The sequence below is a fragment of the Diorhabda carinulata genome, chromosome 4, assembly GCF_026250575.1.
Source record: "Diorhabda carinulata isolate Delta chromosome 4, icDioCari1.1, whole genome shotgun sequence".
Lineage (NCBI taxonomy): Eukaryota > Metazoa > Arthropoda > Insecta > Coleoptera > Chrysomelidae > Diorhabda > Diorhabda carinulata.
This window is the reverse complement of record NC_079463.1, coordinates 145,225-154,245: the sequence shown is the minus strand read 5'-3', so window position 1 is coordinate 154,245 and position 9,021 is coordinate 145,225. Positions and strand designations below refer to the sequence as shown.

General features: G+C 29.2%; 2 protein-coding genes across 5 annotated transcripts; one reads left to right on the top strand and one right to left on the bottom strand.

Moving 5' to 3' along the window:
* Nucleotides 1-260: 260 nt before the first annotated feature.
* LOC130892651 (39S ribosomal protein L33, mitochondrial) lies at nt 261-975 on the top strand. The gene is made up of 3 exons (XM_057798171.1): nt 261-414; nt 476-579; nt 635-975. The coding sequence occupies exons 1-3, from the start codon at nt 374-376 to the stop codon at nt 682-684; spliced, it is 195 nt and encodes a 64-aa protein (XP_057654154.1). The 5' UTR covers nt 261-373; the 3' UTR covers nt 685-975.
* A 134-nt stretch (nt 976-1,109) lies between these two features.
* On the bottom strand, nt 1,110-8,927 carry LOC130892649 (protein AF-9). Of its 4 annotated transcripts, XR_009059072.1 has the most exons (10): nt 8,415-8,884; nt 7,726-7,952; nt 7,252-7,498; nt 6,777-7,002; nt 6,431-6,725; nt 5,991-6,361; nt 5,720-5,909; nt 5,137-5,325; nt 4,049-4,417; nt 1,110-3,993 (listed from the first exon to the last, which is right to left on the bottom strand). XR_009059072.1 is itself a non-coding variant. In XM_057798167.1 (9 exons), the coding sequence occupies exons 1-9, from the start codon at nt 8,593-8,595 to the stop codon at nt 4,220-4,222; spliced, it is 2,124 nt and encodes a 707-aa protein (XP_057654150.1). In that variant the 5' UTR covers nt 8,596-8,927; the 3' UTR covers nt 1,110-4,219. The 4 variants fall into 4 exon arrangements, 3 of the variants coding, with proteins under 3 accessions (XP_057654150.1, XP_057654151.1, XP_057654152.1); XM_057798167.1 differs by having other exon boundaries at nt 1,110-4,417; nt 8,415-8,927; XM_057798168.1 differs by having other exon boundaries at nt 1,110-4,417; nt 5,732-5,909; nt 8,415-8,908.
* Between the last annotated feature and the right edge of the window lie 94 nt (nt 8,928-9,021).

Sequence of the window (9,021 nt, the reverse complement as noted above, 5' to 3'; positions counted from 1 at the left end):
AACGAAGATGAATATAACCTTTACCTTCAGTCTCTGAAGACGATCGAAACGCGCGGCAGAAAGTGTAAATGTGAATGTTGGTATAAACAGTGTATTCAGCATGATTTAAAGAAATGACATTTTAAATTTTTGCTAGTCACGTAGCGACACTAGTTTGTTTGGTTCTGCAATAAATATTTTGTATTAAGAGTTTTTTTAACTGTAGATTATAATGTACGAATTATTTCATTTTAATTCATATCTTTTTATTAAGTGATTTCTAAGACGTTCTTTTATGAATTACCATCACTATTTCAAATATGACAAATAAACTGAACGAAAAAAAGAAGAGGTAATTTAACCTCAAAATAAATTTACGTAAATTAAATGAAAAATGTTTTTGACAAACATTTTATTTAAAAAAGTAAAAAGCAAGTGAGTAGATCATTTTTTTTTATAAATTATGTTTTATCTGTTACGTGTATTGTTATTGTAGACACATTATGGTTCAAATGGAAAGTGTAGTAAGTGGACATACTTTTAATAAAATAAGAGAACGATTAGCAGATAAACTAGAAGTAATTAGATTTGATCCGTTTAGTAAGTATAAAACGATATTGTAGCAGATTTTATTTAATTATGTTTTTATTTTTAGTTATGAAAGATTGTTTGTACAAAGAGAAGAAAAAAGTTCGAAGTATGTAATAAATTGTAAAGCTGCAACGTATTTTTAATATTTAATAATAGATGTAGAATATTATTTGTCAAATAAATTCGATTAAATCAATGATTCTTGGTTTGGGAAGTGAATTATCATAATCCAAAGACAATAGATGTTTGTTTCGATGCAAAATTGGAAAATTTAGAACTGCTTATGGAAGTTGGAAGTATAGATTTAAACTCGGGTGTATAAGATCGATTATTGATTTTCTTGATTTTTAGTCTGTTTTCTATGAAAATTCGTTTGAAATAGCATATAAAAATTTAACGTACCAATCTACTTTTGTTTTTATCAAAATTTAATTAAATTTATATGTTAGGTGTGATTAATTACTAGGCAAAAGAAACGATATCATTCAAAGAGATTATGAGTATGTTTAGCTTTTGGTAAACTTATCAGATTAAAACAGTTTGTTTTAAGTAAAACATGCATACGTCCATTCCATTTATTTAAATAGTCAAGTCTTAGAAAAACAACAAACAACAAAATATAATTTAATGTGAAACACGTTGTCCCTTAATCTTATTTCAATATATATATATATCAACACCTTACTAATTTACATAAAATAGCGATATAATCAACTTTTATAATAGCAGAGAAAGATCCGTTGGTACTAATCATTGAAATGAAAAATATCCACAAAATGTATGGTTAATATATTTCAGAAGTAGTCAAAAAGAAGCCTGATAATTCCACCCACAGAATCTTATCACAATAAAGTTCAACACACAATCTCAATTATAACAAGTTCTAATTATTTGTCTTGATTTTTAGATCTCCATTAATTGAAATGTTATAGTATGTCAACATTTTATCTGTTCTTAAAGAAGAAATCAAGACAAATAATCACGAAATATATATAGAAAAATGTGAGAGGTAAAAAGTTATAGACAATTCGAAATTATTTATAGAGGATTTATAAGGTATAACAACACCCAAATGGAAGGGTTTTCTTTGCCATTTTTGTAGAGCATCTTGGATTTTTTTTTCGAGTTTGAGTAAGCAGCTGTGCTTATTGGGATCGAAATAACATTGAAGTCTTTGTGATTTCGAAATTTTCAATAGTTTCCAAATAAAAGTTGATATTTGAGTATAAAAGTAAGAGTTATAAAAACTTTTATATTATCTTCATCTACTTTTATACATGAACGATTCAGTTCCATACTTATTTTTTAATAATTTGAAGAAATCATAAAAATTTGTGTAAATTCGAAAGGAAATAGCATACAAAGATTGTATTTGTATAGATTTTTGGGATATCGAAGATTGTAATTCTAAAATTTACTTCTTCTAAAATACAGCTGGAACATTTTATCGATTTTTTCATTAAATAATGTACAAAATATATACAAACATACAGAGTAAGCAATCAATCTTTCTCTACTCAAAAGAAGTTTCATGAGCAGTTGATTTTTAAATGAAAACAACTAGCTGCTAAAAAATATTGATAAATAAAGATAAATCAATAGAATAAAAATGATTCTACTTTAGAATTGTACTAAATTCATTATTGTGGATACGGTGAACCGTAAAGTACTAATCATTTATATCTAATTATTTTCAATACATAATAAATCAATAGCGGGGAATATTACTTTTTATTAGTATTAATCAAAAGAAAACCTAAATTCAATACATATTTTAGGGGGTAATCAGTTATGAACTGAGAAAAACTTGTTTAGCGTTCCAACAAAAGTTGTTATAAATCATTAGTTGAACTTGTAAATGAATTTTTATATACTATTTATACAGTGTGATTGAGAAATATGTAATAACGGAATGTTATTGCATTGTTGTCAGCTTTTAAAAATGTTTAATACTTTATAACTCACCGTTCCTATTACCTATTTACAAATTAGTACATTTCGCTGTATATAAAGGAGAAAAAAAAGAATTTTATATGATCCAAATTCGATATTTTTAAAACCATAACGACTTGCAGCGGTTTCTCTTAAATTCAATACGCGATTACTAAAATATTATGTACAATTTATTTAGAGAAATTATTGAGACTTAAATCTAAAGAGATGATATAATTAAAATTTGTAACTAAAATAAAGGAGGGGGATTAAGGTTTATCCATTCATTTTTATGAAGATTTCAATAGGTTCATCTCAGCCTGAATTTTAAAAAAAATTGTTCCAAAACTTACAATTTCGTTTGTTTAAAATTTTTTTGACACAAAAATATTTTTTTAATTAATTTCAAGTTTGGATGTTGGAAAGGCAATATTTCCATACGGCAGTTCTTTAATAGATTACAAACAAGCTTATGACAGTATTTGATCGATCTTAACTCTACACAACCCTTTTTGGCATTCCTCTGATGCGGATGACTTTAGCTGAGATCAAGAGCAAAGTTATGATAGCGGAGGAGATCTGACACTAGAACGAGTCATAAGAAATATCAAAGTTAATAGAGGAGGACAGTGCCTACGCTGATGATATTGATCCACTCAGTCAAAAGGAGCGTGAACTGAAGGAAAACTTTGAGAAGCTGGAGGAGGAATCCAGTCCAAATGACAACTCCATGGGAAAAAGAGAACGAGTGAAAGGGAGGAATAGAGCAAATTTCAATCTTCAACGGCTACTGAATAGGAGAACGAAAAAGCGGATCTAGCTAGCGAGACCTTGGAGCGTGTGGCGCAGAGGTACAAACACCAAACTCAACCAGCTTTATAAATACCCCTGGTGACAGAAGGCCACTTTTTTAATTTCATTATTTTTTGCGTGAATGTTGAAAAAATGAATTTAAAAATGTACTTTTTACAAATTCAGTTGAATCCATGATGAAAAAATTGTATTTTTTAAAATTTATATTAAAAAAACATATTTTTTATATTCTAATGGAGCCGAATCATTTATTTTCAACTTTGGATATCTATAAGTATAATTCCAACTAAAATTTGGATTATTATTAGTGTAATTTCCAATTATTCAAATTATAAAATGGTTTCGTTGAATTTTTAGACCGAGTTGAACCTGTCGCGATCAAATTACCCACAGCACATTCCATCCTTTAATGTAACGCACAACTTCACATTTACAAGTCCTAGATAACCTTTTTTTTTTTCAAATTAAATATAAAACATTGGTCTCTATATCGCTCACTTGGTATATTCAACACTATAACAAAAAAATTTTATATACAAATTAATTTGATCGAGCCGGGTAAGTATTTGTCAAACAAATATATTAATTTCTGTTAGTTTCTTATTTCTAAGATCCTTTTATATGCATCGAGACCGAAATAGGTCGAAACGACAAACTAGTTTTCTTATCAAAAGAGACCTAGAATCAAAACAATTAGAATTTTTGAGAATTGATTTGAGACAATTAAAAATACCAATTACCACTATATGTAATCTACAGAATAATGAACCAAAACCGTCCGTAATCTCAATGTTTCATTAGATTCACTATGGTTGAAATCTTATCGGTATTTGTACTAAAATTACCCAGCTCTTATTTGATCTCACTATTAACAAAATTTGATGGTTTAATCAATAATTGTTTACTACGATATCGTCGAAAAAAAGTCTTGTAACTGTCGCACTGTCGATCTGTCTAAAAGACAAAGATCGAAATCGAAAGTATGAGCCGATACTTCGTATTGACCAGTTTCGGCGATCAATTGAACCACCCGTTGGAGATCGGCGTTATCCTTTAAACTCATTATTTTTCGCTGCAATTCTCGAAGCATATCCATATCACACTGAAAAAAAAAGTATTGTTTAGAAAATTTACTAGTTTTAAAACAGACTTTTCATTTCCAAAATTGTCTATTCGAATAGACTTATTCGGAAGATTTCAAAGAAAAGTCGATTATCGTGCCTAAATATGGCAACACCGTAAATAACCATGTATTACAAGTTATCCAAATGGATACAGTACCTACCGTGACTTACAAACTACATGCAACTTTGCAATTTGTTTCTATATAGAAAGGTATACTAAAGGCCAATACCTAGCTCCTTACTTACGAATAATATCCATTTTGGATGCTTGACAATTTCGGAAAAAGTATTGTTACGAACTCGTCCACGACATGGACCGTGAAACCGATACTGTTCGATTATGTTAATAGAAAATTCCAACGGTTATTAAGAGGTATATATTACCGTATGTTACGGTCGTTTTTATAATAAAGATAATGTCTAAAAAGGCGTTTTTGTCGGTTTATATTCTAGTATTGGAATTCTCGTGAAATCCGTTGTGTATAAATATCATTAAATAACGGCGTGTCATAGTGAACGGATCGCAATAGTAAAAAGTAAATGGTGAATTTAAATAAATTAGTGAAGTGTTTAAGTGTACAGTTTAGTGTAATTAGTTAATATTTTACTGTTTGGAAATACCCCGTTAAAAACAGTAGAAATCAATTTAAAAAACATTACAGTATTTACAGGAGTAGCCCAAATTTTATTGGTTTACCTCACTTTTCGGTGGAACAACGACCGGCGTCGTATCCTCTGTACTTGAAACTTTACTTTCCTCATCAGAATTTACTACTGCTTCTTCTATTTTATTTATTTTTTCCGGCGGTTCTTCTTCCACCGTAGTAGTAGGATCGCTTTTTCGTTTTTTTCTTTTTTCATCTTTTTCTTTGTCAATTTTTTTATCCTAAAAAAAAAAAACAGCGTCATTGTGAACAATTTTTCAAGAAACGATTGAGATTTCGTCGTTGTCCTGGCGAAAATTACCAAATCCAATTTTCAGCGTTTCATATATTCACATCACTCGATTTAAATTTAGCCGATCTATTATTGACCGACAAAACTCACTAATTTCTACACGTTATTGTTTTTTAATAGCGGTAGTGTCCAATAATTCATCTATAGCGCTACCTAATTTACTCTAAACCTTCAAACTATTCTACTACAAAAGTGTCTTTTCGCACTTTGTGACTCCTGCCAAAACAACGACGATATCTAGGTTAGGTCAGCTTTAAATTTGTAAAAATATTTGTTTTCGGAAGTATCCCTATCGAATAATAAGTGACGGTAAACGGAATTACATCAAGTTTCACCTTTTTTTTCTCCTTTTTTTCCTTTTTCTTTGGCGACTGTTCCTTCTTCTTCTCTGGTTCGGGTTTTTTAACCGGTTCAGGTGGCGGAGGTGGTGATGGAGACTTTGAAGGTATACGAGGAGCGGGAGATGCTTCTTTACTACTCAGTTTAACCGAATCATTAGATGATTCATCTTCCCTAAAAATTTTGCGTTTCGTCATTAAATAATTCAAAATAATATTCCTATTTGTTATGTAAAATGAATTCTTAATAATTTACCTCAAAAATAGTGAATTATTTTCTACTTTCACTTCAGTTTCTTTGGGAGTCGATGGTGAATCACTCTTTGGGCTACCAAACAAATTATTCTTATCCACTTGTCGATTGGCAGGTGCCGCAATAGGTTTTTCCTCTTTGACTTGAACATCTTTCAAAGTGGAAATCGAATTTGGCGCCTTCTCGATTTTTTTATCTTCCTTTTTGGAATGTTTCTCATCTTTTTTCTCTTTGCGATCTTTCTTTTTGTGTTTGTGTTTTTGTCTCTCTTCCAATTCGTTCTTTATCTTTTCCACTTTTTCTGGTTTTTCAACTTTCTCTTCCTCCTTCGGTTGTTCCTTAATTTGTTCTTTTTCTTTTGGCTTTTTATCAGTCTGAAAAGGAAATGAGGTAATTAATCAAGATAATATCAATTCTGGAAGCGTTTATTTAATGTATTTTACCTTGTGCGTATTTTGTGTAGGTGGGGGAATGGGACTAGTTTCATTTTGTTTGATAACATTTGATTCTTTTTCCCTCGATTTACTTTCTTTGTTTTTGTGATCTCTATGATCTTTATCCCTATCTCTATCTTTATGTTTGCTTTCTTTGTGGTCCCGTTTATCCTTTTTCGATTTTTTTTCTTCCTTCTTATCCCTGTCTCTATCTTTATCTTTTTTCTCATCTTTATTTGTATCCTTCTCTTTGCTGCTACTATGTTTTTGTATTGGAACTGGGCTAGCATCTCTTTTCGGAGATCTAATAACATAAAAAAAATATAATAACATAAAAAACGTCCGAATTTATTACCTTTTTGGTGTGGGGCTTCTTGGTTTAATCGCCGGTGATTTTTCTCTTTCCTTTTTCGAACTTTTCTCTTTTGATCTTTCTCTATCCTTACTCTTTTCATCTTTGAATTTTTTTCTTTCTTCTTTGTTTCTCTTATCTAAGCTGTCCGATTTTTCTTTGGGTTTTTCCTTGTCCTTGTGTGTATTTTTGTTTGATTTCGTTTTATCATTCTTTTCTTTATCGATAGCTAAAACCGGAAATACTGAAGAGCTGTGTATAATTTACAACAGAAAATTAATTTAAATTATAGAAAAAAACTTGTAGTCTCATTTTAGCAATTTTGCCAGACTATGAAAATAATACATAGATTGAAGAGATTTGAAGATTTTATAAATTTTCTAGCATTCCATAGATGATTCTATCAACAGATATTTTAATAATAATTTTTAATGCTCAACATTTAAATTTCAATTGAAAATCTTCCAAATCTACTTACATTTGTCAACATTTGGAGGTTTGATAGTCGGAGGTTCCTTGGTTTTCGGAAGTTCGGGTATTTTAGTAGTTTTTTTAATTGGAGGCCCGAATAAATTTTCGAAATCCGTCGTTCTCGGTTCCTCTAGTTTCATTTTGTGCTTTTTAGGTATATCAGAACCACTCAATTTTGGTTTGCTAGTCATTTGATTTTTCTCTATGGACATTCCTCTATTTATACTATTTTCAATATTGCTACCACCACCTTCCTGTTAACGTAACACAAGATCAATTTAAAAAGCTTTTATTCAAAAATAAATGAATGTATTTATGAATAAATTAAATTTTGTTATCTTATATCATAAAAATTGGCAGATTGAGGAATATGAGACAAATACTTAGAAAATAAGTGAAATATATTGGATTTTGGGTTGTTGTACAAACAAAAAAACTTCCAAAATGTCCCTAAATAGAGTAATCCATATTTTCCGCTTACCACTGCTCCACCTTTTAATAGTTTAACTCGAAATTCTTCTGAAGGGTTAAAAAAAGTATATTTTTCTTTTTGAACTCTATGTATTGGAGGACCAGTCGGTTGAAGATAGAGCTCATAATTGAACTTTATCCTTTTTGGTTCTTGGTTATTTTTCAAGTGTATTTCTATGGGTAATTTGAATCCAGCATAACCTGATGTTCTTAATGAATATGGAGGATCTTTAACAACTAAAAAATATCAAAATACGTTAAAACCAAAAAAACAATTCTATCCACATTTACAATTTATGTAATATATTTTGATAAATAACATGCAATTAATACTAATTTATCAATGACATTTCCATACCTGTTATTTTATTTAATAAAATTCAGAATTTTCATATAACTCACTTGAATTAAAAAAAACAACTTGTTGAGAATACATAAATTATAGTATATATTTCTTTTATTCCATAAAAAAAGTAAATAAATAATAAAAAAGGTAATTAAATGATTCTCCATTTTTAATCATTTCTAGTATTAATCAATTTAACATATCAGAACTTAATAGGTATTCTATAAGTTCGTTAAATATCTCTAAATATCATTTAATAAGTCAAATTATAGATAATGAAATCTAAAATTAGATAAACGGGACTAATTATTTTTTCATTCAATAAAAATGTTTGGATTAAATACTTTATATACCTCGTTTTGGATTTGGGAACGTTTCATGCAAATAAAAAACAACTTTTTCTACATAATAATGTATATCTGCTCCGTTTTGTCCTTTAACGAAAACTTCCCAATCGTGAGTAAATCCTTCTGAAGTAGTTTTAGATCTTAAAGAGGCATCATGCCCAATTTCCAATAGAATGGTTAAGGACATGTTTTAATTAAACATCCCACAAATCCTCCATCGTACACTTGTTCTTTAAAATGCTTTTTATTCTTAATTTGTGTCAAGCGTTTGTAACAACCTAATTATAGATCTTTCTCTACATGTGGTTAAAAGTTAGAAAAAATTGTCACATTCATTCATTGATATACATACAATATAGTATGTAAACTGTAAATTGATACAGCAGCTTGGGATTTATATAAATTTCACTAAATATACTTCTCTCGGAAATTTAAAAGTTTAGTACATATAAAATATATATTAAAAGTTTGTTTGTGTATCAATTTCAGTAACAAATGACGTAGTATATTTTCGAATCTAGGCATTTTTTTATGTCAATCTTATGACGGGTGATAACTGCGATTACACATTACAAATGTAATACGAAGAGATATTCTTTTATGGTTCATAACT

Excerpts from the sequence above, each read along its gene's own strand:
- LOC130892651 (XM_057798171.1), top strand. The coding sequence starts at position 374 with ATGTTTTTGACAAACATTTTATTTAAAAAAGTAAAAAGCAA. Across the intron at positions 415-475 it reads TTTAAAAAAGTAAAAAGCAA|ACACATTATGGTTCAAATGG; the intron begins GTGAGTAGATCA and ends TTGTTATTGTAG. Across the intron at positions 580-634 it reads AATTAGATTTGATCCGTTTA|TTATGAAAGATTGTTTGTAC; the intron begins GTAAGTATAAAA and ends TTTTATTTTTAG.
- LOC130892649 (XM_057798167.1), bottom strand. The coding sequence starts at position 8,595 with ATGTCCTTAACCATTCTATTGGAAATTGGGCATGATGCCTCTTTAAGA. Across the intron at positions 5,910-5,990 it reads AATAATTCACTATTTTTGAG|GGAAGATGAATCATCTAATG; the intron begins GTAAATTATTAA and ends CAAAATTTTTAG. Across the intron at positions 5,326-5,719 it reads AAAAAAAGGTGAAACTTGAT|GATAAAAAAATTGACAAAGA; the intron begins GTAATTCCGTTT and ends TTTTTTTTTTAG.